Raw genomic sequence first — 14,150 nt, 5'->3', positions numbered from 1 at the left:
ATGAGTGAGTGGGTGAGTGTGTGGGTGAGTGGGTGGGTGAATGAGTGTGTGAGTGTGTGAGTGAGTGAGTGGGTGAGTGGGGGAGTGAGTGGGTGGGTGGGTGAGTGGGTGGGTGGGTGAGTGGGTGAGTGGGTGAGTGTATGGGTGGGTGGTGTGTCTGTCTGTGTGTGTGTGTGTGTCTGTGTGTCTGTCTGTGTGTGTGTCTGTGTGTGTGTGTCTGTCTGTGTGTGTGTGTGTGTCTGTGTGTGTGTCTGTGTGTGTGTGTGTCTGTGTGTGTGTGTGTGTGTGTCTGTGTGTGTGTGTCTGTGTGTGTGTGTGTCTGTGTGTGTGTGTCTGTGTCTGTGTGTGTGTGTGTCTGTGTGTGTGTGTGTGTCTGTCTGTGTGTGTGTCTGTGTGTCTGTGTCTGTCTGTGTGTGTGTGTGTGTCTCTGTGTGTGTGTGTCTGTGTGTCTGTCTGTCTGTGTGTGTGTGTGTCTGTGTGTGTGTGTCTGTGTGTGTGTGTGTCTGTGTGTGTGTGTGTGACCCTAGACGTGTCTCCCACCCAGGCATTGGCCCTGATGGCCACATCGCCTTCAACGAGCCCGGCTCCAGCCTCGTGTCCCGGACACGCGTCAAGACGCTGGCCCGGGACACCATCCTGGCCAACGCTCGATTCTTCGGCGGAGACCTCGACAAAGTGCCCACCATGGCGCTCACCGTGGGTGTCGGCACCGTCATGGACGCCAGAGAGGTCACTCACCATCACACTCACCATCACTCACACTCACCATCACTCACCAACACCAACACTCACCATCACCATCACTCACCATCACTCACCATCACTCACCATCACCATCACTCACCATCACTCACCATCACACTCACCATCGCCATCACTCACCATCACTCACCATCACTCACCATCACCATCACTCACCATCACACTCACCATCACCATCACTCACCAACACTATCACTCACCATCACCATCACTCACCATCACTCACCAACACTATCACTCACCATCACCATCACTCACCAACACTATCACTCACCATCACCATCACTCACCATCACTCACCAACACTATCACTCACCATCACCATCACTCACCATCACTCACCAACACTATCACTCACCATCACCATCACTCACCATCACTCACCAACACTATCACTCACCATCACCATCACTCACCATCATCATCACTCACCATCACTCACCATCACTCACCAACACTATCACTCACCATCACCATCACTCACCATCACTCACCATCACTCACCAACACTATCACTCACCATCACACTCACCATCACACTCACCATCACCATCACACTCACCATCACACTCACCTTCACACTCACCATCACACCATCACACTCACCATCACCATCACACTCACCATCACACTTACCACACACTCACCCACACACTCACCATCACACTCACCATCACAATCACCATCACACTCACCATCACACTCACCATCACACTCACCATCACTCACCATCACACTCACCATCACACTCACCACCACACTCACCCACACACTCACCCACACTCACCATCACACTCACCATCTCTCTCACCATCTCTCACCTTCACACTCACCATCACACTCACCATCTCTCTCACCATCACTCACCATCACACTCACCATCACACTCACCACCACACTCACCCACACACTCACCCACACTCACCATCACACTCACCATCACTCTCACCACACTCACCACCACACTCACCACCACACTCACCATCACACTCACCATCACCATCTCTCTCACCATCACTCTCACCACCACACTCACCATCACACTCACCACCACACTCACCACCACACTCACCATCACACTCACCATCACACTCTCCATCACTCTCCATCACTCACCATCACACTCACCATCACACTCACCATCACACTCACCATCACACTCACCATCTCTCTCACCATCTCTCACCATCACACTCACCATCACACTCACCATCACACTCACCATCACACTCACCATCTCACACTCACCATCACACTCACCATCACACTCACCATCACACTCACCATCACACTCACCATCACACTCACCACCACACTCACCATCTCACACTCACCATCTCACACTCACCATCACTCACCATCACACTCACCATCTCTCTCTCTCTCCCCATCACACTCACCATCGCACTCACCATCGCACTCACCATCACACTCACCCACACACTCACCAACACACTCACCACCACACTCACCACCACACTCACCACCACACTCACCATCACACTCACCATCACTCACCATCACACTCACCACCACACTCACCATCTCTCTCACCATCACACTCACCATCACACTCACCCACACACTCACCACCACACTCACCACCACACTCACCATTACACTCACCATCTCTCTCTCTCACCATCACACTCACCCACACACTCACCACCACACTCACCACCACACTCACCATCACACTCACCATCACACTCACCATCTCTCTCACCATCACACTCACCATCACTCACCATCTCTCTCACCACCACACTCACCATCACTCTCACCATCTCTCTCTCTCTCCCCATCACACTCACCATCACTCACCACCACACTCACCACCACACTCACCACCACACTCACCACCACACTCACCCACACACTCACCACCATCACTCACCACCACACTCACCACCACACTCACCACTCACCACCACACTCACCACCTCTCTCGATGCCTCTCCCCAGGTGATGATTCTCATCACAGGAGCCCACAAGGCACTGGCCCTGTACAAGGCCATTGAGGACGGAGTGAACCATATGTGGACCGTCTCAGCCTTCCAGCAGCATCCACACTCCACCTTTGTCTGCGATGAAGATGCCACGCTTGAGCTTCGCGTCAAGACGGTCAAATACTTCAAGGGTGAGCGGGGTGGGGATGGTGGTGGTGAATGAATGAGTGGCTGAGTGAGTGGGTGAATGGGTGGGTGAGTGGGTAGGTGAGTGGGTGAGTGAGTGAGTGTGTGAGTGGGTGAGTGAGTGTGTGAGTGGGTGAGTGAGTGGGTGGGTGGGTAGGTGAGTGGGTGAGTGAGTGGGTGGGTGGGTAGGTGAGTGGGTAGGTGAGTGGGTGGATGGGTGAATGGGTGGGTGAGTGAGTGGGTGGGTGAGTGGGTGAGTGGGTGGGTGAGTGGGTGGGTGGGTGGGTGAGTGGTGGGTGAGTGGGTGAGTGGGTAGGTGAGTGGGTGGGTGGGTGGGTGAGTGGGTGAGTGGGTGGGTGAGTGGGTGAGTGGGTGAGTGAGTGAGTGGGTGAGTGAGTGGCTGAGTGTGTGAGTGAGTGGGTGACTGAGTGAGTGGGTGAGTGGGTAGGTAAGTGAGTGAGTGGGTGAGTGAGTGGGTAGGTGAGTGGGTGGGTGAGTGAGTGGCTGAGTGGCTGAGTGAATGAGTGAGTGGCTGAGTGGCTGAGTGGCTGAGTGAATGAGTGAATGAGTGAGTGAGTGGCTGAGTGAATGAGTGAATGAATGAATGAGTGAATGATTCACTGCCCCGTGTCTCCCGCAGGGCTGATGTACGTTCACAACAAGCTGGTGGACCCCATGCTGAGCATCAAAGACTCACAAAGCAAAGTGGTGGAGCCCTCTCAAGGCGTCCACGCTGACTCCTACCTGGAGTGACAACCACCACCACAACAACCACAACTACAACTACAACCACCACCACCACAACTACAACCACAACTACAACCACAACTACAACAACAACAACAACCACAACTACTACCACCACAATTACTACAACCACCACAACAACCACAACTACAACCACCACAACTACAACCACAACTACAACCACAACTACAACCACCACAACTACAACCACAACTACAACCACCACCACAACTACAACAACCACAACTACAACCACCACAACTACAACCACAACTACAACCACAACTACTACAACCACCACCACAACTACAACCACCACCACAACAACTACAACCACCACAACAACCACAACTACAACAACAACAACCACCACAACTACAACCACCACAACCACTACAACCACAACTACAACCACCACAACTACAACCACAACTACAACCACCACAACCACAACTACAACCACCACAACAACCACCACAACCACAACTACAACCACCACAACTACAACAACAACTACCACCACAACAACTACAACCACAACTACAACCACAACAACTACAACCACAACTACAACCACCACAACTACAGCCACCACAACTACAACCACAACTACAACCACCACAACCACAACTACAACCACCACAACCACCACCACAACAACTACAACCACAACTACAACCACCACCACAACAACTACAACCACAACTACAACCACAACTACAACCACCACAACAACTACAACCACCACCACAACAACTACAACCACAACTACAACCACAACTACAACCACCACAACTACAACCACCACAACTACAACCACCACAACCACCACGACAACAACTACAACCACAACTACAACCACCACGACAACTACAACCACCACGACAACTACAACCACCACCACAACAACTACAACAGCAACAACCACCGCTACAACCACCACCACAACCATCACAACAACCACAATCACAGCAACCACAACAACCACCACTACAACCATCACAACAACCACAACCACCACAACCACCACAGCAGCAACTCGGTAACTAGTGGTGGGTGGGGGAATTGTAACATTCCAGAGTTAAGGGACTCACTCAGACACTCACTCATACACTCACTCGGACACACACTCACTCTGACACTCACTCACACACTCACTCAGACACACACTCACTCTGACACTCACTCACACACTCACTCAGATACTCATTCAGACACACACTCACTCAGACACTCACTCACACACTCAGACACACACTCACTCAGACACTCACTCACTCTGACACTCACTCACACACTCAGACACTCAGACACTCACTCACTCAGACACTCACTCATACACTCACTCACACACTCAGACACTCACTCAGACACTCACTCAGACACTCAGACACTCACACACTCACTCAGACACTCACTCACTCAGACACTCACTCAATCAGACACTCACTCAGACACTCACTCACTCAGACACTCACTCACACTCACTCAGACAATCAGACACTCACTCACTCAGACACTCATTCACTCAGACACTCACTCAGACACTCAGACACTCACTCACTCAGACACTCACTCACTCAGACACTCACTCAGACACTCACTCACTCAGACACTCACTCATTCAAACGCTCACTCAGACACTCACTCACTCAGACACTCACACACTCAGACACTCACTCACTCAGACACTCACTCAGACACTCAGACACTCACTCAGACACTCACTCACACACTCACTGACCAACTCACTCACACTGACCCACTCACACTGACCCACTCACACACTCACTGACCCACTCACACACTCACTGACCCACTCACACACTCACTGACCCACTCACACACTCACTGACCAACTCACTCACACTGACCCACTCACACTGACCCACTCACACACTCACTGACCAACTCACACACTCACTGACCCACTCACACACTCACTGACCAACTCACACACACTGACTCACTCACACTGACTCACTCACACACTCACTGACTCACTCACACACTCACTGACTCACTCACACACTCACTGACCAACTCACACACTCACTGACCAACTCGCTCACACTGACCCACTCACACTGACCCACTCACACACTCACTGACCAACTCACACACACTGACCCACTCACACACACTGACCCACTCACACACTCACTGACCAACTCACTCACACTGACCCACTCACACTGACCCACTCACACACTCACTGACCCACTCACACACTCACTGACCAACTCACACACTCACTGACCCACTCACACACTCACTGACCAACTCACACACTCACTGACCAACTCACACTGACCCACTCACACACTCACTGACCAACTCACACACTCACTGACCCACTCACACACACTGACCCACTCACACACTCACTGACCCACTCACACACTCACTGACCAACTCACACACACACTGACCCACTCACACTGACCCACTCACACACTCACTGACCAACTCACTCACACTGACCCACTCACACACACTGACCCACTCACACACTCACTGACCAACTCACACACACTCTGACCCACTCACACACTCACTGACCAACTCACACACACTGACTCACTCACACTGACCCACTCACTCACACTGACCCACTCACACACTCACTGACCCACTCACACACTCACTGACCAACTCACACCTACTCTCACACAAAGACAAATGTCCCCCGTATAGCACCAAACAGGGCTGTTGGGTCAAGTGCTGTGACTGGTGATGGTGGTGATGGTGGTGAGGGTGGTGGTGGTGGTGGTGAGGGTGGTGGTGGTGGCGGTGGTGGTGGCGGTGGCGGTGGTGGTGGTGAGGGTGGTGGTGGTGGTGAGGGTGGTGGTGAGGGTGGTGGGGGTGGTGGTGAGGGTGGTGGTGGCGGTGATGGTGGTGGTGGCGGTGGTGGCGATGGTGGTGGTGGTGGTGAGGGTGGTGGTGATGGTGGTGGTGGTGGTGGTGAGGGTGGTGGTGGTGGTGAGGGTGGTGGTGATGGTGGTGGTGGTGGTGGTGAGGGTGGTGGTGGTGGTGGTGGCGACGTTACACGCATCACGATGTTCCTGTGTCTCCCCTTTGAGATGTAAACTGTGCCTGAGATTTTACTAAAGAAAAACCCCTTGCATTGTTACAGATTCATGTTGTGTGTGGGTGTGTGGGGGTGTGTGTGTGAGTGGGTGTGTGTGTGTGGATGGGTGTGTGTGTGTGGATGGGTGTGTGTGAGTGTGAGTGTGTGTGGATGGGTGTGGGTGTGTGTGTGTGGATGGGTGTGTGGGTGTGTGGGTGTGTGTGTGTGGGTGAGTGTGGGTGTGTGTGGATGCGTGTGTGTGTGGGTGTGTGGGTGTGTGTGGATGGGTGTGTGTGTGTGTGAGTGAGTGTGTGTGGATGGGTGTGGGTGTGTGTGTGTGGATGGGTGTGTGGGTGTGTGTGTGTGGGTGAGTGTGGGTGTGTGTGGATGCGTGTGTGTGTGGGTGTGTGGGTGTGTGTGGATGGGTGTGTGTGAGTGTGGGTGTGTGTGGATGGGTGTGTGAGTGTGGGTGTGTGTGTGTGTGTGGATGGGTGTGTGGGTGTGCGTGAGTGTGGGTGTGGGTGAGTGTGGATGGGTGAGTGTGGATGGGTGTGTGTGGATGGGTGTGTGTGGATGGGTGTGTGTGAGTGTGTGTGGGTGTGTGTGGATGGGTGTGTGGGTGTGTGTGGATGGGGGTGTGTGAGTGTGGGGGTGTGTGAGTGAGGGATGTGTGGATGGGTGTGTGTGGGTGGGTGGGTGTGGGGTGTGTGGATGGGTGTGTGTGGGTGGGTGGGTGTGTGTGGGTGGGTGTGTGGAGTGGGTGGGTGTGGTGTGGGTGGGTGGGTGTGTGTGTGGGTGGGTATGTGTGGGGTGGGTGGGTGTGGGTGTGGGTGGGTGGGTGGTGGGTGGGTGGGGTTGTGTGGGTGGGGTTTGTGTGGATGGGTGTGTGTGGATGGGTGTGTGGTGTGTGTGGGTGTGGGTGGGGGGTGGGTGTGGGGTGGGTGTGGGTGGGTGTGTGTGGGTGGGTTGGGTGTGGGGTGTGGGTGTGTGTGGGTGTGGTGGGTGTGTGTGGGTGTGTGTGGGGGTGTGTGTGGTGTGTGGGTGTGGGGGTGGTGTGTGGTGTGGGGTGTGTGTGTGGGTGTGTGTGGGATGGTGTGTGTGTGAGTGGGAGTGGGGTGTGTGTGGGGGTGTGTGTGTGGGGTGTGTGGGGGGTGTGTGTGGATGGGGTGTGGTGTGTGGATGGGTGTGTGTATGTGATGTGGTATATAGTGTAGTGGTTAGCGCTACGCTGCGCTATGAACCCGGCGACCCGGGTTCGATTCCCGCTCACGGCCAACACTGTCAGTGACGATTATCTGAACCGGTCCCGGGCCTCTCCTAGGTCGACTCAGCCTCAAATGAGTACCTGGTGCGGTGTGTAGTAAACATCGCCACTGGGGAGACAAAGGCGGTCGGGCGTGGTGCTGGCCACCCACCCCCTCGTGTACCGTTCCGGCATTCATAGGTGCTCGCTAACAGCACTTGCCCCTACAGTATGTTAAGGCTATATGGGGGATCTTTGTGTGTGGGTGTGTGTGTGGGTGAGTGTGTGGGTGAGTATGTGGGTGAGTGTGTGGGTGGGTGGGTGTGTGGGTGGGTGGGTGTGTGGGTGGGTGTGTGGTTGGGTGAGTGTGTGGGTGGGTGGGTGTGTGGGTGGGTGGGTGTGTGGGTGGGTGTGTGGGTGTGTGGGTGGGTGGGTGTGTGGGTGGGTGTGTGGGTTGGTGGGTGTGTGTGTGGGTGAGTGTGTGGGTGAGTGTGTGGGTGAGTGTGTGGGTGAGTGTGTGGGTGAGTGTGTGGGTGAGTGTGTGGGTGAGTGTGTGGGTGAGTGAGTGTGAGGGTGAGTGTGTGTGTGGGTGAGTGAGTGTGTGGGTGAGTGTGTGTGTGGGTGAGTGTGTGGGTGAGTGTGTGTGGGTGAGTGTGTGGGTGAGTGTGTGGGTGAGTGTGTGTGTGTGTGGGTGAGTGTGTGAGTGAGTGTGTGTGTGTGTGGGTGAGTGTGTGGGTGAGTGTGTGTGTGTGTGGGTGAGTGTGTGGGTGAGTGTGTGTGTGTGTGGGTGAGTGTGTGGGTGAGTGTGTGTGTGGTGGGTGAGTGTGTGGGTGAGTGTGTGTGTGTGTGTGGGTGAGTGTGTGGGGAGTGTGTGTGTGTGTTGTGGGGAATGTGGGTGAGTATGTGGTGTGTGTGTGTGTGTGGGTGAGTGTGTGGGTGAGTGTGTGTGTGGGTGAGTGTGTGGGTGAGTGTGTGTGTGTGTGGGTGAGTGTGTGGGTGAGTGTGTGTGTGTGTGGGTGAGTGTGTGGGTGAGTGTGTGTGTGTGTGGGTGAGTGTGTGTGTGTGGGTGAGTGTGTGGACTTGCCGATGACTGGTACCAGCGGTGTCAAGATCGGCCTCTGTGGAGGAGGCTCGTGAAGGATGCTACTGGGCAGTTGGAGGCAGTCGCCCTCCAACAACAACGGAGGGCGGAGGAGCGACGCTCACAACAACGAGCGGAGCGCCGGGTGGCTAAAACACAGCAGGTTGGCACAGTAGGGGGCACAGGTGGTGCATCAGCCAGTCATCTCAGTCGACCCGTGGCACCTGCTGGGTCTGCCCCGTGACCTCCTGCCAGCGGGCGTTCGACACTTCACGTGGCCTCAGGGTGCACATAGCCTGGCACAAGCGTCGTGGTGACGTCACCTCCACTTAGTGGCGAATGGCGGTTGTTGTTGTTGTCACTGTGTGTGTGTGTCACTGTGTATGTGTACGATTATCTGAACCGGTCCCGGGCCTCCCCTAGGTCGACTCAGCCTCAAATGAGTACCTGGTGCGGTGTGTAGTCAACATCGCCACTGGGAAGACAAAGGCGGTCGGGCGTGGTGTTGGCCACCCACCCCCTCGTGTACCGTTCCGGCCTTCATAGGTGCTCGCTAACAGCACTTGCCCCTACAGTCTGTTAAGGCTATATGGGGAATCTTTGTCTTTGTGTCACTGTGTGTGTGTCTGTGTGTGTGTCACTGTGTGTGTGTCACTGTGTGTGTGTGTCACTCTGTGTGTAGTGGTAGTGTAGCGGTTAGCGCTACGCTGCGCTACGAACCTGGCGACCTGGGTTCGATTCCCGCTCACGTCCAAGACCACTACCGGGTGACGATTATCCGAACCGGTCCCGGACCTCCCCTAGGTAGACTCGGCCTCAAATGAGTTCCCGGTGGAGCGGTTGCGGTGCTGTGTGTGGTCAACATCGCCGCCTCTGCGGGGAGAGACAAAGGCGGCCGGGCGTGGTGGTGGTGCTGGTCACATCATCACCACCATCACATCATCACCACCACTCTGCGTGTGTCACAGTGCCGGTAGCCTTCATAGACACTGCTGCTGCTACTGACAGCACTTGCCCCTACGTCGTGTTAGAGGCTACCTGGGGGAGCTTTGTCTGTGTGTGTTACAGTGCCGGTATCCTTCATAGACACTGCTGCTGCTACTGACAGCACTTGCCCCTACAGCCCTGTTAGAGGCTACCTGGGGTAGCTTTGTCTGTGTGTGTCACAGTGCCGGTATCCTTCATAGACACTGCTGCTGCTGCTACTGACAGCACTTGCCCCTACGTCGTGTTAGAGGCTACCTGGGGTAGCTTTGTCTGTGTGTGTCACAGTGCCGGTAGCCTTCATAGACACTGCTGCTACTGACAGCACTTGCCCCTACATCGTGTTAGAGGCTACCTGGGGGAGCTTTGTCTGTGTCGTGGCATGGGGCTCCTGGGAAGGCGATTTAAGAAATCCCAATCAAGAGATCTCCAATCACCCCACATCACCCCACATCATCCTCCATCACTCCCCATCATCCTCCATCATCCTCCATCACCCCACATCACCCCCCATCGCCACCACCCCCATCACCACCCCATCACCTCCCCATCACCTCCCCATCACCCCCATCACCACCACCCCCATCACCCCCCATCACCCCCATCACCACCACCACAGTCAACATCACCACCCCCATCACCACCACCCCCATCACCTCCCATCGCCACCACCCCCATCACCACCACAGACACCATCGCATCAGCAGGACAAGGGTGTTCGATTGTGAGCTGTGGCCAGATGACTTGGTGATGTTGACTGTGGTGGTGATGGTGGTGATGGTGGTGGTGATGGTGGTGGTGATGGTGGTGGTGGTAGTGGTGGTGGTGATGGTGGTGATGATGGTGGTGGTGATGGTGGTGGTGGTGGTGATGGTGGTGGTGATGGTGATGGTGGTGGTGATGGTGGTGATGATGGTGGTGGTGGTGGTGATGGTGGTGGTGATGGTGGTGATGGTGGTGGTGATGGTGGTGGTGATGGTGGTGGTGGTAGTGGTGATGGTGGTGGTGATGGTGGTGATGATGGTGGTGATGGTGGTGGTTGGTGGTGATGGTGGTGATGGTGGTGGTGATGGTGGTGGTGATGGTGGTGATGGTGGTGGTGATGTGTGGTGGTGGTGATGGTGGTGGTAGTGGTGATGGTGGTGGTGGTGATGGTGGTGGTGGTGATGGTGGTGGTGGTGATGGTGGTGGTGATGGTGGTGGTGGTGATGGTGGTGGTGATGGTGGTGGTGATGGTGGGTGGTGGTGTGGTGGTGATGGTGGTGGTGGTGATGGTGGTGGTGATGGTGGGTGGGTGGTGGTGGTGGTGGTGTAATGTTATCAATAAGCTCGTGCCGGAGGCCCCCGGGGGCCAGGCGTCTATGACGTCTCCTGGCCAAACCCCAATTGGCGGAGCCAGGAGATTGAATATCCACCCTCGGGGCACCTCCAGAAACAACGAAAATCCACTTCGTGTGGCCACGTGGAATGTTCGAACGCTCACTGCGGAGGAGAGGCTGCCACTCCTCTGTCAGGAGCTGGACTGGTACCGCCTGGATCTCTGTGGCATTCAGGATGTCCGGTGGACCGGTTCTGGCTCCTGCCACCATGAGGGGTGGACAGTCCTCTACTCGGGGCAGCAGACTGCCAAACAACAGGGTGTGGCTCTTCTTTTGAACAAAAGAATGAAGGGGGCGTGGGAGCGTGGCGGTGAGGTGTGGGAAGCTGTAAGCCCCAGGCTACTTTGGGCTCGCCTTCCCATCAACCGGAGGCGAGGTGTGGTGGTCGTGGTTACTTATGCCCCCACCGAAGATGAACATCCGTGGAAGGATGCAGGCAAAGCCGATGAGTCAGATGCCTTCTATGACCTCCTGTCACAGGTGCTGGCTAAAGTGGCCCTCGGGAGAGAGTTATCATGTTGGGTGACTTCAATGCCCGAGTTGGTCATGATGCTGGCACCTAGTCTGGAGTGATTGGAGGGCATGGGCCAGATCAGCTCAATAACAACGGTAGGAGGCTGCTAGATTTGTGTGCAGCCCATAGGCTTGTGATTACCAACATGCTGTTCCGGCATCGGCGCATCCACACAACATCATGGATGCATGTCGGGTCCAAGCAAGAACATCTGCTGGACTCATAGTGACGCCGATGCGGGGAGCCCATGTCCTTGACACGAGGACCTACCGTGGAGCTGATCTGCCCTCTGACCATCGACTAGTCATCTGTAAGATGCGCATGCCATTCTTCCACGCCGGTGGTGGGTGTACACCCAGGACCCCATTCAAATCTAAGGTGGCCTGGTCTCAGCTCGCTGATGAAAGTTGCAAGCGAGAATTTCATCATCGCTTGCGGCTGGGGTTGGCATCGTCCCCCACTCCTCCAGATGTCGAGGGTAAATGGGCGAGGTTTAGGACTGTGACTCATGCAGCTGCAATGGCTGCTTTGGGTACGCGGTCCAGACCTCCCCAGAGACCCTGGCTGACATAGGAGGTGTTCAGGATAGTTGAGAAAAAGCGACAGGCCCACTGTCATCGGCTACAGAATCCCACGTCAGAGAATGAGGAGGCTTACCGCAGCCTTCGCTCGGAGGTTCGGAGAGCCGTGAGGCGCTGCAAGGATGGGTGGTGGTCGCGGGTTGCTGAGGAGATGGAGTCTGCCTCAGTGGCCCGTGATCACAAATCTCTATTTAACTCCATCAAAAAAGTAACCTGCAGCGCCACACCTATTACCATCATTAGGGGAAAAAACGGTGATCCAATCTCCGACCCCCAGGAACAAGTTTGCAGATTTGCTGAGCATTTCTGTGAAGTCTTGGGGGAGGAGAAATCCCTCGACATGGAAAACATCGTAGCACAAAGTGAGGATGACCCTGATGAGGCTGCGGTGCCTCAAATATTGGAAGAAGTCGCCCCCTGTGAGTGGCTGGCTGAGGTGCCATCTGTTGAGGAAGTACTGAAGGCGATCCGGAGTCTGAGACCAGGAAAGGCAGCGGGCAGAGATGATCTCCCACGCGAAATGCTGAGGGAGGGTGGCGTTTGTGCACAGACTGCCCTACGTGACATCATAACAACAGTCTGGACCAATGGACGGGTTCCGCAGAATTGGAAGGATGCGCTGGTGGTCCCCCTCTTTAAGAAGGGGGACCGCACAGACTGTAACAACTACAGGGGCATCTCACTTTTCAGAGTGCCGGGAAAGGTCCTGGCAAGGATTATTCAACATCGCCTTGCCAGGCACGCTGAGGAGAGGCTTGCGGAGCCCCAATGCGGTTTCAGGAAAGGGCGGTCCTGCACAGATGCCATATTTTCTGTCTGTCTGCTACAGCAGAGGTGTACGGATTTCCAACAAGACCTACATATCTGCTTTATTGACCTGGTCAAGGCCTATGATACCATCAGTAGGCCTGGGCTCTGGGTTGTTCTTCGTGCTTTCGGAATCCCTGACCCTCTGCTCATGATCATTAAGGACCTTCATGATGGTGAGCGGGCCCGGGTAAAACTACGTGGCCGGGAGTCGGAGCCATTCCCTGTACACCTTGGGGTGCGACAGGGATGTCCTCTGGCTCCCATATTATTTAACATCTATTTTGACCACGTAGTTCGTGAAGCCTTCAATAGCTGTACCGGGGGAATCTCCATTTGGTACAGATATAATGGGAGGCTGATCGATGCCCGGGTGCGATCAAGGGATGGCTCCCTATTGCTCAACCACGTTATGTATGCTGATAATTTGGTAATAGCTGCTCATTCAGAGGAGGAGTTGGAGACGCTGCTGCTGAGACTGGAGCGTGCCACTAAGAGGTGGGGCCTTACCATCAGCCCCACCAAAACTAAGCACCTGCCTGGGTATTTTGTACCATCGGACACTCCACCCCCACAACTCCCAATCGGTGATGGGGCAGTTGTGGAGAAAGTGGAGAGTTTCCCATACCTGGGCAGTGTGCTTATGACCGGCTCCAGTTTAACAGCAAAGGTCTCACTCCGAATCAGTCGAGCGGCAATATCTTTTCATCGGTTGCGTAACGCTGTGTGGAAGCTACCTGGTCTGTCGCTCCGCACTAAGCTTCAGGTCTTCTCGGCCACGGTCATTCCCTCCCTTCTCTATGCTTGCGAAACGTGGAACCCCCCTAATGGAACATCTTCGCCGGTT

General features: G+C 54.9%; 1 protein-coding gene across 3 annotated transcripts in view; it reads left to right on the top strand.

The window, feature by feature from the left end:
- Positions 1 to 3,786, top strand: part of LOC116958327 (glucosamine-6-phosphate deaminase 2-like) — a 30,927-nt gene extending 27,141 nt beyond the window's left edge. For all 3 annotated transcript variants that reach the window (XM_076058521.1, XM_032980884.2, XM_032980885.2), the window contains 3 exons: positions 545 to 729; positions 2,728 to 2,902; positions 3,538 to 3,786. In XM_076058521.1, coding sequence (XP_075914636.1) covers positions 545 to 729; positions 2,728 to 2,902; positions 3,538 to 3,650 — 473 coding nt within the window. In that variant the 3' untranslated portion in view covers positions 3,651 to 3,786. The remainder of the gene's footprint in view (positions 1 to 544; positions 730 to 2,727; positions 2,903 to 3,537) is intronic.
- The last annotated feature ends 10,364 nt before the right edge of the window (positions 3,787 to 14,150 follow it).

This window comes from Petromyzon marinus (assembly GCF_048934315.1).
Source record: "Petromyzon marinus isolate PM22_M1 ecotype Great Lakes invasive population chromosome 76 unlocalized genomic scaffold, UKy_Petmar_22M1.pri1.0 chr76_unloc.2, whole genome shotgun sequence".
Classification (NCBI taxonomy): Eukaryota; Metazoa; Chordata; class Hyperoartia; order Petromyzontiformes; family Petromyzontidae; genus Petromyzon; species Petromyzon marinus.
The sequence above is the reverse complement of the archived record's forward strand: the minus strand, read 5'-3'. Positions and strand labels throughout refer to the sequence as shown.